The 18,701-nt window shown below is 45.6% G+C and overlaps 1 protein-coding gene across 2 annotated transcripts in view; it reads left to right on the top strand.

Moving 5' to 3' along the window:
* Positions 1-18,701, top strand: part of large1 (LARGE xylosyl- and glucuronyltransferase 1) — a 199,182-nt gene that overhangs the window by 81,523 nt on the left and 98,958 nt on the right. For both annotated transcript variants that reach the window (XM_079493719.1, XM_079493720.1), the window contains exons 5-6: positions 11,586-11,709; positions 13,191-13,362. In XM_079493719.1, coding sequence (XP_079349845.1) covers positions 11,586-11,709; positions 13,191-13,362 — 296 coding nt within the window. The remainder of the gene's footprint in view (positions 1-11,585; positions 11,710-13,190; positions 13,363-18,701) is intronic.

Here is an 18,701-nt window from a genome sequence, read left to right as displayed (position 1 = left end):
AGCTAATCTCCGGCACTGTTAATGCAATCAGGACTTTTCTGTTTGGATGAATGGGCTGTCAAGGCCAGAAAGTAGTTTTTTGCCACTCAGTGGGTGTTCCCGCATAACTTCCAGGTACGCGCATACCCTCTATAGCGCCACCAGGAGGCCAACATTTCCAATACTTTCCAAAAATCCCGCACATCGTTACACAGTATCTCTATAGTCATGTGTTCAAGACGGATCTGTCCGATATTTCATATTCCATCCTAATTGGCTAACATTGGCTTTCAAAGTTTGCAGGATTGGCCCGTTTTGAACAAAACGCCTCAAATCCTGAACGCAGCGTGCAATTTACGTAAAATCTTTCACACACTTCACATTGGCCTGTTATAGCGCCACCAACAGGTGGATTTTTGAAAAACACATTTTTGAAACAAAATGCCTCAAATCATCCAATTGCCATCCAAGGTGTAAGAAGAAATGGCACCCTTTTCACATTGGCCTATTACAGCGCCACCAGGAGGCCACAACCTGACCTGGCCTGGTGGAGACCTGTGCCCCGAGGGGCACTTTACCTAGTTTTATTTTCTTCTTGTTTGTTATTTTTGATACATTTAGACTTAGTTAGCTATAATAACCTTACTCCCCTCAAAATTAAATTATTATTAAAAAAAAAAAAAAAGATCCGAGGACCTCCATCTTCTTATGAAGCGCACTCTTGAGCAATAGATTTACCCCCCCCCCCCCCCCCCCTTCTCCCATCTCCATCTCTGGACTTTTTGGTGATGAAATATCGAACTTGCTATAAAACCGAAGCGAAGGTATGAGTGATATATGTTGTATACCGTTCCGTTCCTTTTCAGTTACACCGTGTCATTAGTCAGGGCCCAGAGGCAGCCGGTTGTTTAACCCATTTAGGCCTGACAATTGAAAAATTTAAAAAAAATTCTTCTAAATCCTCCAGTTTTCTGAAAACTGGAGGATATCTGCTATTTTTCAATAGCTAAAGTATATTAACGTAATGCTTAGTAAAACACATAGCTAAAGTAATATAACATAATGCTTGGTAAAAACACCAAAAGGGGTTCCCGTACAGAATGCGTTAACCTGCGCTGTAAATCAAAGACCTTACCGTGGGCTCATCTCTTGTCTGGTTGATGGAGAGCCCACAGCGGGTCCCCATCGCCACGGCATGACGGATGCGCACTGCTCTGAAAGACCCCCACCACTGCCCATCTCTTCCCGTGTCCTGGGTCGGACCATGTTTTGGGGTCTGACGCCGATCACGATTTTGGACGGTGTCCTAGACCCCCAGGGGGGGGGGTCCCCACATGATAGTGAAGTGACAATTCAGAGACTTTTAAGAACTTTCTAATACCTATAAAGAGAAGAGGGGTAAAAGACCATTACTGCATCAAAAGTAATCAACTATAACTGTCTAATTGTCTATTTGCCAAATTGTCAAATAATAATAAAGACGGAGCCAACAGTCGTGAAAATGGAAGATTTCCAAACTCACAACAACTTGCGTTGCAAGGTTGATAACCACTGTTGTAGACCACCCATGGTTTTGCAAAATCGTGAGATTTAGAAAACCTTTGATTTTATAAAAAAAATAAAAATAATGGCCAATGTATTGGCCAAACTGATGTACCGGTCTGCTGTATCTCTACTTCTGGGCTGGCTGGCTGGCTGGCTGGCTGGCTGGCTGGCTGTCGCTCTCGCGCTCTCTCTCACGCTCGCTCTCTCTCTCTCGCTCTCGCTCTCGCTCTCGCTCTCTCTCTCTTCATGTCAAGGCCCCCCAGAATTATTATGTAATTGGCTGCCAACCCCCATGTGAAAATATGTTGTTCCAGGGACCCCCCCAGAAGCAAAGATTTGTGTTAAAAACTTTGAAAGCTCTGAAAGAATATATATTCAAAGATTTGCGCCACATTTAAAAAAATAGCAGACCTACAAGCTCGTAGCGCGGCACCTGCTATTTCTCAATAGCTAAAGTATAACATAATGCTTAAAACACCAAAATGGGTTCCCGCCCAAAATGAGTTAACCATGGTCCATAAGACCATAATGGTGAGGTCCCCATATTTGTGTGGGGCGCTAGCCCCTCCTATATACAGCTTTTTAATTGACAATGAAAGGAGCAATTATGTCATATGTAGACGAGCAAATCGGCTAACCAATCACATAAATTCAGTTCATGAGATGATTTATGATGATATATAATAAGAGCGCCCCTCACTTCACACAGGTGTGATTTAAAAACAATATATATTTAAAGACATGTTTTACTTGAGGACACAAGGTTACACAACAGTTTCACCAGAGCCAGTGTAGCAGATGTGAGATAACTTACTTACATCGGGAGCCACACAATCGGAGCCACACAGTGGTATACGACCTCAAAACCAGTGTCAGAACTGACATCCAAGCTGAGGTCTATTTCAGGGGTTCTCAACGTTTTTGGCCGGGGACCCCCAGAAATGCTTTGGACATGTCTCATGACCCCCGCCCCGCTCCCCTCCCCACCCCCAATACAAATTGACCGCTATACTAACCATAATAATAGTGAAAATACATCATGAATAAATACTGAAACCAGATATAATCATTAAGGAAAGTTTATGCATGTACTGTGTACTATGTAAACTCTTCATTTCTCTTTTCCAGCCATTCAGTTGCATTCAGTTTTTTGTCGCGACCCACGGGTTGAGAACCCCTGGTCTATTTAACAGCAGACAAAGGCCTGTCTATTACAAAAGGTTCTCCTATACAGGGCTATTAGTCTAGTATAGATAAAGGGAGCACTTGTTTTATATACACTTGTCATTTGTATTGCATTTATTTATTTAATTACTCATTATTTATTGAATGACTTATTCATCAGTTAAATGTGAGAGGACCCCCGAATGGAAATACGTCCCCCAGACGTTCTTGTGTCATCCTCAAACTGCTGTAGTCATAATGGTTTTAATGCTTTTCAGATTAATCAAATCAAGGGTCCTGGTAGCTGGCTCCGGATCAGTCTCCCAACGCCTGTTCAAGGCTTAACCCATTTTGGGCGGGAACCCCTTTTTGTGTTAGCATTATGTTATGCTTTAGCTATTGAAAAATAGCAGATCTACAAGCTCATAGCTCACGAGCTGTAGGTCTGCTATTTTTGAGTGGTGTAAACCACTCCTACAACTGGCTTTTGTGTGCAGAAAAAAATTAGCATGGTTGCTATGTTCAAAATAATTTCTGACGTAACGAAATCATACCCGGGTGAACTGGATGACCGTAGCAACCATGCTCATTTTTTCTGCACACAAAAGCCAGTTGTGAAATCACATCCGGGTGTGATTTCATTACGTCATACATTACGTCAGACCACAGCTGATCATGCTATATAAAACCTTACACCACTCAGTTCACACGGGTGTGATTTTTTTTTAAATCGAAGAACCACTGACATAGAAACATAGCTTTTTCAGAAAACTGTCAGGATGTATAGAAGACATTTTTAGAATCTGATCTCAGGTCAGAATGGGTTAAGAACGGTGGCTCTCAAAGTTGGGGACACCCCCCAGAGATCCTTGAGGGGCTCCTTGAGGGTCCCCCGCCAAAAACGAGGCACAGTTTGATTTCACTATTATTTCACCGACTCAGTGATAGAATGCGGCACTTTCTTTCCTCCAGGACAGAGACCCGAACAACCTAACGTAACCGGATTAAAGTTTAACCCGTTTAGGCCTGACGTCGAAAAAAAAAAAAAAAAAAGTCTTCTGAAAGAATATATATATATTCAAAGATTTGTGCTGCATTTTCATGATTTTTCAAAAATAGCAGATCTACAAGCTCATAGCGCGCCACCGAGTGGCGCGCTATGAGCTTGTAGATCAGACAGTGGCCTTGTGGTTAGAGTGTCCGCCCTGAAACTGGGAGGTCGTGGGTTCGATCCCCGGCCGGGTCATACCAAAGACTGTAAAAATGGGACCCAATGCCTCCCTGCTTGGCACTCAGCATCAATGGGTTGGATTGGGGGTCAAATCAACTAATGATTCCCGAGCGCGGCGCACGCTGCGGCTCACCGCTCCAAGAGATGGGTCAAATGCGGAGATCAAATTTCACTGCGGTAACGTGTGTGACTAATCGTACGACTTTGACTTAGATCTGCTATTTTTCAATAGCTAAATGATTACATAATGCTTAGTTAAAACACCAAAAGGGGTTCCCGCCCAGAATGGGTTAAGACATCCTTCAAGCACCCCGCAAACCCCCGGGAACGAGGGCACCCCCCGACCAATTTTGATTGATTGATTGATTGATCGAATAGTTTATTAGACAGAAAAACAGCAACAGAGTACAGTCAAACACTTAGTCCAAAATGGATAGCACCAAAAAAAGTAATTGTCAAAGATGCCAAAAGATCAATTACTACGTCACCTTTACAGCATTTAGACTTGAGGTCGATTCTAAAAACGCCTTCTAAATCCTGGCAAAATTCCAAAATTGAAGATTTTTTTTTTCTTTTTTTGTTTACATGCTGTCAAAATGTTTAACTCTCTCAAAGTTCTTTTCAACGTTGCCTTATGATACTTGTCTGCTATTATCGGTCTCATGCCATGGAGTTTACCACCAGCTTTGGACTGCAGTCACAAACAACCCCCCCCCGTGTGTGTGTGTGTGTGTGTGTGTGTGTGTGTGTGTGTGTGTGTGTGTGTGTGTGTGTGTGTGTGTGTGTGTGTGTGTGTGTGTGTGTGTGTGTGTGTGTGTGTGTGTGTGTGTGTGTGTGTGTGTGTGTGTGTGTGTGTGTGTGTGTGTGTGTGTGTGTGTGTGTGTGTGTGTGTGTGTGTGTGTGTGTGTGTGTGTGTCCGTGTCCTTTCATCTACGCGTCAGACAGTGAAGCCCAGGTTCAGCGTTCTTTATTGTCGACTAAAAAAAACAATACCCTTTTCAGTTTGTTGGATATTGTGGCAGCATATAAACTTTTGTTTACCATATATTTTCAGACACAGCAATTTTTTTTCTTTGAACTTTTTTCTTTTGAGAAGCCGAGTAAAAGTAGATTTTTCTGAGCAATAATAAAGAACCCTTTGGTTTGACTCTCCCGACTGTTGAGAGTATCTCCCCACCTACAGTATAGAACTAAATCTGATCTAACAACAAAAATACCCTTGTCGTCCCTCTCACAAAGTCTTATTAAATAGTGGTACACGGCCTAATTCGTATACATTTGGGGGTCATAACCCATTTTGACCTGAGGACGATTCTGCAAATGTCTTAAAAATCCTGACTGTTTTCTTGAAAAAAAGTTCTCGTTCTCAAACACTTCCATGTCACTTTTCACGATTCGTGCCGCGCTATGAGCTTGTAGATCTGCTATTTTTCAATAGCTAAAGTATTACATAATGCTTAAAACACCAAAAGGGGTTCAAATGTTTGATCACCACTGCCCTAGAAGTTAGAACTTGGTAGTTCTCTAAGCGGGGTCCATGGACACCCAGGGGTCCTTGAGGCTCTCCCCAGGTCCGTGGACACCCAGGGGTCCTTGAGGCTCTCCCCAGGTCCGTGGACACCCAGGGGTCCTTGAGGCTCTCCCCAGGGGTCCGTGGACACCCAGGGGTCCTTGAGGCTCTCCCCAGGGGTCCTTGAGGCTCTCCCCAGGGGTCCGTGAGGCTCTCCCCAGGTCCGTGGACACCCAGGGGTCCTTGAGGCTCTCCCCAGGGGTCCGTGAGGCTCTCCCCAGGTCCGTGGACACCCAGGGGTCCTTGAGGCTCTCCCCAGGGGTCCGTGAGGCTCTCCCCAGGGGTCCTTGAGGCTCTCCCCAGGGGTCCGTGAGGCTCTCCCCAGGGGTCCGTGAGGCTCTCCCCAGGGGTCCTTGAGGCTCTCCCCAGGGGTCCGTGAGGCTCTCCCCAGGTCCGTGGACGCCCAGGGGTCCATGAGGCTTTCCCCAGGGGTCCTTGAGGCTTTCCCCAGGGGTCCTTGAGGCTCTCCCCAGGGGTCCTTGAGGCTCTCCCCAGGTCCGTGGACGCCCAGGGGTCCTTGAGGCTCTCCCCAGGGGTCCTTGACGCTCTCCCCAGGTCCGTGGACGCCCAGAGGTCCTTGAGGCTCTCCCCAGGTCCGTGGACGCCCAGGGGTCCTTGAGGCTCTCCCCAGGGGTCCTTGAGGCTCTCCCCAGGTCCGTGGACGCCCAGGGGTCCTTGAGGCTCTCCCCAGGGGTCCTTGAGGCTCTCCCCAGGTCCGTGGACACCCAGGGGTCCTTGAGGCTCTCCCCAGGGGTCCTTGAGGCTCTCCCCAGGTCCGTGGACGCCCAGGGGTCCTTGAGGCTCTCCCCAGGTCCGTGGACGCCCAGGGGTCCTTGAGGCTCTCCCCAGGGGTCCTTGAGGCTCTCCCCAGGTCCGTGGACGCCCAGGGGTCCTTGAGGCTCTCCCCAGGGGTCCTTGAGGCTCTCCCCAGGTCCGTGGACACCCAGGGGTCCTTGAGGCTCTCCCCAGGGGTCCTTGAGGCTCTCCCCAGGTCCGTGGACGCCCAGGGGTCCTTGAGGCTCTCCCCAGGTCCGTGGACGCCCAGGGGTCCTTGAGGCTCTCCCCAGGGGTCCTTGAGGCTCTCCCCAGGTCCGTGGACGCCCAGGGGTCCTTGAGGCTCTCCCCAGGGGTCCTTGAGGCTCTCCCCAGGGGTCCTTGAGCCTCTCCCCAGGTCTGTGGACACCCAGGGATCCATGAGGCTCTCCCCAGGGGTCCTTGAGGCTCTCCCCAGGGGTCCGTGAGGCTCTCCCCAGGTCCGTGGACGCCCAGGGGTCCATGAGGCTCTCCCCAGGAGTCCTTGAGGCTCTCCCCAGGGGTCCTTGAGGCTCTCCCCAGGGGTCCTTGAGGCTCTCCCCAGGTCCGTGGACGCCCAGGGGTCCTTGAGGCTCTCCCCAGGGGTCCTTGAGGCTCTCCCCAGGTCCGTGGACGCCCAGGGGTCCTTGAGGCTCTCCCCAGGTCCGTGGACACCCAGGGGTCCTTGAGGCTCTCCCCAGGTCCGTGGACGCCCAGGGGTCCTTAAGGCTCTCCCCAGGGGTCCTTGAGGCTCTCCCCATGTCCGTGGACGCCCAGGGGTCCTTGAGGCTCTCCCCAGGTCCGTGGACGCCCAGGGTTCCTTGAGGCTCTCCCCAGGGGTCCTTGAGGCTCTCCCCAGGTCCGTGGACACCCAGGGGTCCTTGAGGCTCTCCCCAGGGGTCCTTGAGGCTCTCCCCAGGTCCGTGGACGCCCAGGGGTCCATGAGGCTCTCCCCAGGGGTCCTTGAGGCTCTCCCCAGGTCCGTGGACACCCAGGGGTCCTTGAGGCTCTCCCCAGGGGTCCTTGAGGCTCTCCCCAGGGGTCCTTGAGGCTCTCCCCAGGTCCGTGGACGCCCAGGGGTCCTTGAGGCTCTCCCCAGGGGTCCTTGAGGCTCTCCCCAGGGGTCCTTGAGGCTCTCCCCAGGGGTCCTTGAGGCTCTCCCCAGGTCCGTGGACGCCCAGGGGTCCTTGAGGCTCTCCCCAGGGGTCCTTGAGGCTCTCCCCAGGGGTCCTTGAGGCTCTCACCAGGGGTCCTTGAGGCTCTCCCCAGCTGAACTATTGATAGTTCCGAAACCAAATGAATCAGAATCACTTTATTTGTAATTTTCCCCATGTACTCACATAAATAATACATAATGAACATGAAATACAGTTTCCCCTCAGTCACTTGGAAGTGCAACATAAATCATAAAGCCTACAAGACATAGCATAGACCAGGGGTTCTCAACCCCTGGTAAAAAAAAAATGATTTTGAATCGTTCATAACGGGAATCGCGATTCTAATTCGAATCGATTCTTTTTGACACCCCTATCTTTTACTATGTTTGAGCGGTACAGCCGCTCCAATGCACTGCACAGCTTTGTGTGTATTTGGAACCATTATATCGGGGCGCCCAGCGAATTGCAGCCTCAGAGCCTATTTCAAGGTTGCTCCGCGCCATCTTGGAAGTGGCTAGATGTAGCCCCAAAACACCCCCGAGGGGATCGACCACAACGGGAGGTTTGATTACTTCTAACGTGACAAGCGGCGGGACCGCCAAAATCATAATCTTTGGTTAGAGTTGGATTTAGATCAAGAGTTATTCACGTTTTAAGATTTTTCATCCCATCCATTAACCGTTTCCGTCCGTAGGACGTCGCCACACGTCCTAGGGGACCCAATCGACGCGTACAGGTACATACGACGTCCTCAGACGTCCTAGCGCATCCTCAATGATACGGGGCGAGATGAGAATATTCTGAATTTTTTCCTTTTTTATTTTTCAGTTCGCCTTTCGGCTACTGTTATAAGTGCTGTTTGTCAGCTTCCAAACAAATTGTTGACAAACTCACTGATGCACCCATTCTGTGGTTGTAGGCGTACGCAGGCATAAAGAAATCCAATGTGCACAGGCAGAAATCATTTTTGCTTTGCTTTAATAGAAAATAAAGTGCATATATGACATTCTTTCTGTTCTCTGTGCTGCTGGTAAAAACCGTGTCTCCACGTAGGTGCATAATTTCCCCCTCACACCTGTCCATAATTATAGTCTAGGCCTGGGAGGCCCAAACAATAATTAAATTAGCCACTAATCAAAATCAAACTATTAAGGCTAAATAACAGAAATAATAATCAGAAAATACAACAGTTAATGGCTTCTACAGCTACCGTATGCTACACTCTCTGCTCGTGTTAGCTTACCGATTTCCTGATGAAAACATTTCGTCAACAAATAAAAACTAGACTGAGCTACTAGCTAGAGAGGGATTAGGGGAGATGAGATATAGTGGCACTAATACAAGCTTGTATAGATCAGCCATTTTCAGCATGCAGCTGAAAAAAGTATCTGATCAAGCACGTCGCCATCACAACCCGCCAAAATATTTTTTCAAATATGTTTTTGATTAGTGATAATTAGTTTACAAAATCATATGATACTTAGTCAACTAAAACTAAAACTAAAAAAATATTTCAAATGACAAAAAACAAAGTGGAATTTGATTCGAAAAGACTATGACCCAAAAGTTAGCCGGTATAGTATTATAGTTTGAGCACCGCTGTGCTTAGAAGAAAAGGACGCGGTTTGGTTGATGTATTGATTAAAAAGCACACATTCTCTTTGAGTAACTGTGAAGAACCCCGAGCTTCAAACACTGCCTGCCTCGTATAGGCATGGTAGGGGTTAACTCATTTTGGGCGGGAACCCCTTTTGGTGTTAGCATTATGTTATGCTTTAGCTATTGAAAAATAGCAGACCTACAAGCTCGTAGCGCGCCACCGAGTGGCGCGCTACGAGCTTGTAGGTCTGCTATTTTTGAAAAATCGAAGAACGACTGACATAGAAACATAGCTTTTTCAGAAAACTGTCAGGACGTAGAGGACATTTTTAGAATCTGATCTCAGGTCAAAATGGGTTAAGTTAGTCTCTTTGTTGTGGAATGAATCTCGGGAGGACTGTTTACAAAGACTGTGCTCGAGCCATTCTTCTCTGCGGGCCACGCAGATGATTCCCCCGAATCGAAGCCCTCTTTAGAAATGTCTTAATACACAGCATCGACGGGACGAGATTTTATTAGCAGATTATGGCAATTAGATGATGAGATTGCCGTGGGCACAGCTCTGATAAACCGGGCTGTAACTACTCGTGCTGTGGTTGGTGGGAACCTTCTGTGTCTGCGTGTGTGTGTGTTGTTGGCAGGCTGGCGTACTGTGTGTGTGTGTGTGTGTGTGTGTGTGTGTGTGTGTGTGTGTGTGTGTGTGTGTGTGTGTGTGTGTGTGTGTGTGTGTGTGTGTGTGTGTGTGTGTGTGTGTGTGTGTGTGTGTGTGTGTGTGTGTGTGTGTGTGTGTGTGTGTGTGTGTGTGTGTGTGTGTGTGTGTGCTGATGAGTCACCTGCCACTGTTTGGCCTCGGCACGTCCGCCTGCAGGCTTGGGAGTCTGGGCTGTGCCTGTAGACCCAGCCTGAAAAAACAAGACTTATTGGAAATGCGCAAATAGAAACTTTTAATCAAATCAACGTTTTGAGTTTGAGATTTAGTTTGACTTTTTTTGTTTTACTTTTGGACAAAATCCCAGTCAAAATATCCATAATCGATGGTCTAGAAACGCCCAAGGAGAAATTAGCGATCGGTATCGGACCCAGGAATCTGTCCTCTCCTCTGGTGTGTATAGGATTTACCCTACTATGCATTATGCGGCCATACAATGAGTCCACGACATAGAGCGTCGCAGTCCCGCCCCCTACCATGGACCAGGAAATGAAACCCAATGCATTTTCCTCATAGACATTTCTTAAAGTATTTATTTAAAGACGGTTACGCCGCGGACAAAGCCAACTCGAGTCGTGACAACTCATGACAACACAAACAATATTTTGGACCAAACAAATAATTAGAAAGAAGACAAAAACGGCAGGTTACAACACTTTTTTTGTTTTTTTCTTCTTTGTAATTATTTGTTTGGTCCAAAATATTGTTTGTGTTGTCAGGAGTTGTCACGACTCGAGTTGGCTTTGTCCGCGGCGTAACCGTCTTTAAATAAATACTTTAAGAAATGTCTATGGGAAAAATGCATTGGGTTTCATTTCCTGGTCCAGGGTAGGAGGCGGGACTGCGACGCTCTATAGGGTAGAATGATTACCACTAAACATTCCACCACCATCACAAAATAACGTGTTCACGATATAGTGATTCGTAATGATATGGTCAGTAGGGAGTGATTCCGGACACGGTGTGTGTGTGTGTGGGGGGGGGGGTGGGGTGGTTTTTTTCTTTCTTTTTTTTGCGGACCCCCAGAGGTCCTTGAGAAGCTTCCAGGGGGAAGCTGAATTAGTTAAAATCTGTCATGGGAAGTCCCTGACACAACATATTTTCTAATGTGGGGGTCTATGGCCAACTACATATTAATTTGGGGGTCCTTGACATGAAAATGGTTTGAGAACCAGTGTTGACTTGTTGATAGCCGGTAGTATTATAGTTTGAGCACCGCTGTGCTATAGAAGAAAAGGTTTATTGATTAAAAAGCACACATTCTCTTTGAGTAACTGTGAAGAACCCCGAGCTTCAAACACTGCCTGCCTTGTATAGGCACGGTTTAGAAGACAGTATTTCGACGTCAGGCCTAAATGGGTTAATTTTGCGAATGCAGTGAGCACTAACTATAGAAGATGGCCTTGTCTGTCTGTCTGTCTGTCTGTCTGTCTGTCTGTCTGTCTGTCTGTCTGTCTGTCTGTCTGTCTGTCTGTCTGTCTGTCTGTCTGTCTGTCTGTGTGTCACACTGTAACACCACCGGCCCGCCACCAGAGGGCGCAGCTGTATCACACACAAAACACACACACACACAACTTAACTTAACTTAAAAAAAAACACGCACACATACACACACACACTACAAAAATAACTTAAAAAAAACGTAACTTAAAAAAATTATAATAATAAAAAATAAAAAAGAGAACTTAAAAAAAACCTTAAAGTACGTCATTTATTCTAATTGTTGTTATTGCAATTTACGAGCTGCGTTCGCTTCCCGCGTTCGCGCGTCTTACTATGTGGACAGTGTTGAGAAAGGCTCTGCTCTCATGTTGCTCGGCGGTGTGCTTTTCCCTGCAGACGGAACCCCCTCCACTTCCACTTCATCACGGACTCCATCGCCCAGCAGATCCTCGCCTCCCTGTTCCACACGTGGATGGTGCCGGCGGTCCGCGTCGACTTCTACGACGCCGACGAACTCAAGGTGAGAGCAGTGGTTGTTGTTGTTTTTTTTTCTTTCTCCTGTAGATTTTGATTTAACCTCATTTTGACCTGACGTCAAAAAAAATAAAAGAAATAAGTCTTCTGAAAGAATATATGTATATTCAAAGATTCGTGCCGCATTTTTACGATTTTTCAAAAATAGCAGACCCACAAGCTCGTAGCGTGCCACTCGGTGGCGCGCTATGAGCTTGTAGATCTGCTATTTTTCAATAGCTAAAGTATAACGTAATGCTTAAAACACCAAAAGGAGTTCCTGCCCAGAATGGGTTAATCTTAGTCTTTTGAAAAACACACAATTTAGTCTTAGTCCCATTTAGTCTAGTCTGGTTTTAGTCGACTAAATATCAAAATCTTAGTCTTTTAGTCTATTAGTCTTAATGCAATGTTAAATGCAGAGACCTGTTCGGGCATCGGCGATATATCGATATTATCATCGATATCAGACTGGATATCCTTTGGGATTTTGCATAACGTTGCGGTCGGACAGAAACCCTGTATCTCGCACTCATGCACGCACACACGCACGCACGCACACTGCTATTATCAATCATTAATAAAACAAAATCTTGCAGTATTGCCTCTGCATCTGGGAAACGGTGGGAGGGTGAGCGGGTGCATGGGTGGGAAATGAGGGGTATTTATGCATTGCATACTGTATGTATGAATACGTTCATTCCCATGTTCATCACATGGGAGGGATTATTTTTTACACCAATAAACGGATAAGAAAAATACAAGCCAGGGAGATAGCTGTTTTCTTTTTCTTTTTTGTAATGTTTTTTTGTGGCTTTCGCCTTTATTTTATATTTTTTTATGGAGGGACAGACAGTAGGCTGACAGGAAATGGGGAGAGAGATGGGGGGGAAGACATGCAGTAAAGGCCGTCGGGATCGGGAGTCGAACCCGCGGCACACTGCCAGACTGGATTACCAGCCAAGGTGCCTGGACCATTGAGCCATGGCCCAGGCCGATTTGGTTTCTGCCCGACAGTAACAATATATAATATTAATAATAATGATAATTTAGATTATTTCATACATTCACCCCTATTTTAGTCGGTATTAGAGCAGCAGAACTGTAGACCAGAACCGCATGTGATTTACTGTCCTTGAACTGTCCGTGAACTGCCCAGTGTTCCCTTTGAATTATTATAAGAATTATAAACAGTCATGGCATATAATTACAGACCTGGAATTATTGATATAATTATGGGACGGTAGATTTATACAGAATTATAAACCCCACAATATACCAGGAGGGAAACGCTTGACTTCTGCGAGAGCCGATTTTTATCTGAAAAATGGAACTGCAGAGATGAGTTTTTATTTTATTTATTTTTACGCTCGCTGTCCTCTTATCTCCATTGTTCAACTTGTGTTATTTATTTTTAAAAGACATTTGTAGAATCTGCTCTGGGGTCTAAATGGGACATTAAATGGTGTGGTCCCTGTGGCGTTTCAGTCGGAGGTGTCGTGGATCCCCAACAAGCATTACTCGGGCATCTACGGTCTGATGAAGCTGGTCCTCACCAAGACACTGCCCTCTGACCTGCAGAAGGTCATCGTGCTGGACACGGACATCACCTTCGCCACCGACATCGCCGAGCTCTGGGCCGTCTTCCACAAGTTCAAAGGTCAGAGCCTTTTCCTTTTCCCCTTCTGTGGCTTTGCCTTGTGTTCTTTTTTTTTTGTCTTTGTGTTTTTGTTGGGCGCTAGCCCCTCCTCAAACGTCTGGCTTTTGTGTGTGATGTCATTGTGTTGCGTTATCAGTAAGACGCCCTGAGCGCTGGAACAACAGGTCTGGGCTTTTTAATTTTTTTATGTTTTCGGGGGGGAATGGCGTAACATGTGTGCTAATTCACCTTTAGCTAAGCCCCGCCCTCTCCCACTTAGACACTCCCACTTGGACACTTCATAGAGACACACGAGGACTACAAATTTCACGCCCCCAAATGAGACAGCGGCCCCACTTCTGGTCCGTTTCAACTGTGTACTGCAGCTGCCAATGCAATCCCTATGAGAGGCATCATGAAATACCCTAATTTCACTGGTTCATTACTGAGGCTATAGCGATTTTTTTTGTGTTCTAATAAAGTGTCCCATATGTTTGATTTGTCCTTTTCAATGTCACATACCTGCCATCTCAATATACATCCTACAATGTACTATAATATACTCCATCAGTTTGTGAAAAGTGCATTGTAAATCTCAAGTCAAAGTGGTCGCACGGTATATACGTCACGGTTGCATCCCTTGAGGTTTTCAATACCCAGATATGTTTGTTGTATTTCGTTTTATATGCTATGTATTTGTTGAAAATGATCTAAACAGCATCTTGCAAGACTATTATTAATAGGCCTACTCATCTGGAGAATTCACTAGATAGTTGAAAATGTCAGGATGTCACTCCTCCATTTAGCTGGGTTATTTTCCCATGCAACTATTCAGCAAAGTTAATTATACAACAAGTTGACAGCGGTAAAACACACCGTCGGAGCTCCGTGGTAGGTAGAACATATATAGTGAGCCTGTGACATGTTTAAAATATAGACATGAATAACAAAGTCAGTCAGGATCGGGATGTAGGCTATATTGATAATTTCAGTCTTCAAAGTCGGCGCTCGTAGCCTCGTAAAGGCAGTGACGTCCCTTAAAAGCGGCAGGTTCTCTGTCTGCCGTCTCCCCTCTGCTCCGTTAACATTATGGGTAACTCATTCAAGTGGTAAATTAAATGTGAAATACATCCTCTATTGAGAAAACAACAATATATGTTGACAAAGACATTTCATACATTTGGAAACATATTTTTATTCAAATCAATATAGTCTTCAGTTTATTTCATATTATTTTAAAAGTAGGCTAACTACAGTTGAATTTCAGTGGACTTCTATGGGCTGGCCTGCAGTATCCGTGCCAACGGACCAGAAGTGGGGACGCTGTCTCATTTGGGGGCGTGACATTTGTAGTCCCCGTGTGTCTCTATGCCAATGTAAATATCATGGATTTTACCCATTAAATACTGGTTAATTTTTGGAACTAGACCTTCGAAATCTCTTCCAAATCCGTCAACAAGGCCTACCATATGCACTGGAAAAATATGGGACATTTCTTTTTTTAAAACAATGTTTTATCATATAGGGAAACTATTGGTGGAGAGAGGTTTGTCTGACTCTAACCCATGTTATGCTTAGCTGTGATTGGACCATAGCAGTTTGGAGAGGGGCTTAGCTATAGGTCAATTAGTAAGGCCCAGTTAGGGTCCATTTAGGGCCCACGTAGGGTTGGGCGTTAATTTTCAAACCTGCCAGGTGCGGGTGCGGGTGCGCTAATGACTTTGGGGCGAGCCTGTCTAGAGTTTGAATGTACAGGTATCAGTTAAAAGGGAGATATCGAAGAGGAAGAACAGGTCAGCTCCATATATGGAGATCTAAGGATCAGATCAAAATGGTGTTTTGTGAGGCCAGATGGGCGGCTCCATATATGCAAATCTAGGTGATGATCCAGTCTTCTCCATGTATGGCTATCCAGGCTTTGATGAGGTCATTGGCGTGATCTTCCTATATGGAGACGGCCATATATGGAGCGTGTCACGAGGCGTGACGGATGGACTGACTGACTCACATGAAATGCAGGTTTTCATAGTAAACATTTGGCTATTCGAGCTTCTTCAGCAGAGATCTGGTGCAGGCGGGAATCGGGGAAACAAGGACGTCAAAATACAGATCCCTGTGGGACCCCGGTCAGCGAAGTAAATTGGCTTCATAAGCAGTGGCGTATCCAGGAATTACGTTTTGGGCAGGCAAGATAAGTGTTAATTGCCGTCTCCCCGCGCACAATCGTAGCACTAAAGGTTTTCAAAGAGATATACCTGCCAGTAGGATAAAAAGGCTGAAAGGCAAATTTACATTCCAATGGGTGATTGAGGGTCGCGCTCTACCGCAACGGCCAATCAGCTGTCCATTAATAGTTCTCATGTCTTGTTTTTGTCCTCTTTTTTGAGTGGTGTAAACCACTCCTACAACTGGCTTTGTTAGTCTGTCTGTCTGTGCTCAAAAAATGAGCATGGTTGCTACGGTCACCCAGTTCACCCGGGTGTGATTTCATTACATCAGACCACAGCTGATCAGGCTATATAAGACCTTACACCACTCAGTTCACACGGGTGTGATTTTTTTCTCATTGTATGGATTTGGACAGGCGGACGCCTGCCCTCGCCTTATTGTAGATACGCCTCTGTTCATAAGAGGTTGTGACATGGCTACTTTGTCCGTGCAGAATCATGCAACCATTGACACAAAGGTTTGGAGTGGGAAGGAAACTTATTCTGCTATTATATCACAATATGAGATATGTCTGTTCACAAACACTCACATATCACCAGAGAGCCATCTCTCTCTCTCTCTCTCTCTCTCTCTCTCTCCTCTCTATTTTGTATCCGTTATGAACAAACACACATCTCTGACTTCTGTAGGCGAGAGAAATGTAAATGAGTCAGAGCGATGTATCCCTCCCCCGTACTCTTAGTGGCCAGCTGTTGGAGACCCTGACCCGCCTGCTGCCTGTTCTCACCTCGCGCTCCGAGGTATTCAAATGCAATGAATTCTGGGACAGTGGGCTGGCGAGAACAACAACATATTTTGTTACATCTTGATTGCTCTGCTGGTTTGCGAGAGAATAGAGACGAGCAGCTGTTCACGTTTCAAGGACGATGGTGAGAGGATTGGCAAAAACAAACCCATCATCATGCAAGTATAGTAATAATAAGGTGGGTAGTATAGCTACCTCGGTGCACAGGCCTAGCCAGGATCTGCAAACTTTGGTCTCAGCCACGTGGAATCATGGGATATGACAAATATAACCCATACATTTTTGATCACATGACCCCAGAGATAATGTGTACCGATTTGTGTGAGTTTTGGCCAAACTTTGTAGGAGTATACGTAGCAAAAAGTGTGTTTTGAAGAAAGCAACACTATGGCAGAAAATGTAATATTTTTAGCAAAAGGCCGATGCACACCTCAAGGCTATTGACAGGTGTGTAGGGCAATAAAGCATACTTAAAAAGGTTATCTTTGAAAACTTGCCAAAAATGTTGCTCTTTAATGTTGTTCTTTTTTAAAGAGCAACATTTTTGGCAAGTTTTCTGACAGTGTGCGGGACCCTTCTTTGTTTTTCAAAGATAACCTTTTTAGAAAATGTAATCTGACACAAACAGTCCTGTATGTTGTGTCATGATCCAAGGAATCCAGCGGGAAAATATGTTTGATTGTGCGACTTATGGGGAGATTTCCTTGTCTTAGTGGGAATGTGAGTGCAATGTTTCCCAGCAATGGGTCGCTGCGTTCATGATGTGTGGCATTCTGTGCCAAACAGCCACCTCCACAAACCTTGGAAGCCGATCAAAGCCAATTGTTATGGAATGTGAGAAATGTTGATAATATGACTAGATACATGCATACCGATTTGCGTGAGGTTTGGACAAGTTGTTTGAGTGCCCCCCTTTTCCCTTTTTACCTCCTTTTTGATGAATTCATGATCTGTTCTGTTCTTTGACTATATAGAAGTGTCTATTTGTACGTCTCTAAATGTTTTGATGAATTGAACATGGTGGACCCTCTTGTAAACAAGTCTAATGCTTAATTGGGTTGTCCACTCACAGTTAACAGTCTTTGTATTGAGTTTGTGCTGGAAATGTACTGTAATTCTGCAAACTGTTAATACATATTTCAATCAATCAATCAATCAGTTATATCAGACACATTGTTTTTCATGTTTTTCTGCCTGCTGGTGCCACTATAAATAACGACGTGGCAGAGGACTTTCCTTGGCCTTTTTGTCAGCGCTAGCTGACAGCTGGCTGATCTACAGCAACACATTGTGAGCTTGTAGAGCTGCTATTTGAACTGTTCAAACATGTTTTTCAGAATTGTAAAAAAAAAAAAAAGGGCAAAGACGTTTAGCACCGACGGAAACAGCGCCCTTTGCGTGCAAAGTTATAGCACCACCATGAGGCCGATTTGAAAAAAAAATGTAGGACTGCATTTCTTCCTTGGCCTAGTGGGAAATGTGTGTCGGCAATAGGACGCTGGGTTCTTGATTTGAGGCATTTTAACTCATTCTGGGCGGGAACCCCTTTTGGTGTTAGCATTATGTTATGCTTTAGCTATTGCAAAATAGCAGATCTACAAGCTCATAGCGCGCCACCGAGTGGCGCGCTACGAGCTTGTAGGTCTGCTATTTTTGAAAAATCGAAGAATGACTGACATGGAAACATAGCTTTTTCAGAAAACTGTCAGGATGTAGAAGACATTTTTAGAATCTGATCTCAGGTCAGAATGGGTTAAGCGGAACCATGGAACTCAAGGATACGTCACCAATGCATGTCTACAGCCTACAGATACTGTAGATAGACCAATTATTTATTCATCCCGTGGGGGGGGAATTCAGTCAATGGCAGTTTATGTTTTCCAAATTATACCTTTCAGGCATATTTTTTAATGAGAACCAATAGACATTTAAGCTTAGCCTGGCTCCAGCCCCTGAATCGCTAGCCACGCCCATTAAAAAAATATATTCAGGCGATTCAGGGTCTGGTGACGCTCTCGAAGGAGGTCTGAGACTCGGTTGGAAATCTGACCGACGAATCAGCGTCGTTTCAACTCGATGACGTCAAAACAACAGCGCCGTCCAGACACAAACAAACATGGCTGCGCCAGTAGCATAGCAACTTATGCTACTCTTTTGGTGTCACATTTAGCTTCATACTGGGTGAAAGTCTCATTCAAAAAATTATTTTTTCGCTCGAAAATGTTAGTTACAATGACATTGAGTTGACGTGTTTTTTTTTTTTGGTAACTGTTGCATAATCGCAATTTCGCACTCGAGTCCCATGCCCCGGCCATTTAGCTCTGTCCCCCCCCGCTGACATGCCCTCAACCACGGCTAAGTTCAGCCTGCTGCGGTCGGAGCCTTG

This window comes from Electrona antarctica (genome assembly GCF_951216825.1).
Source record: "Electrona antarctica genome assembly, chromosome: 23".
Taxonomy (NCBI): Eukaryota; Metazoa; Chordata; class Actinopteri; order Myctophiformes; family Myctophidae; genus Electrona; species Electrona antarctica.
This window is presented reverse-complemented; position numbering and strand designations above follow the sequence as displayed.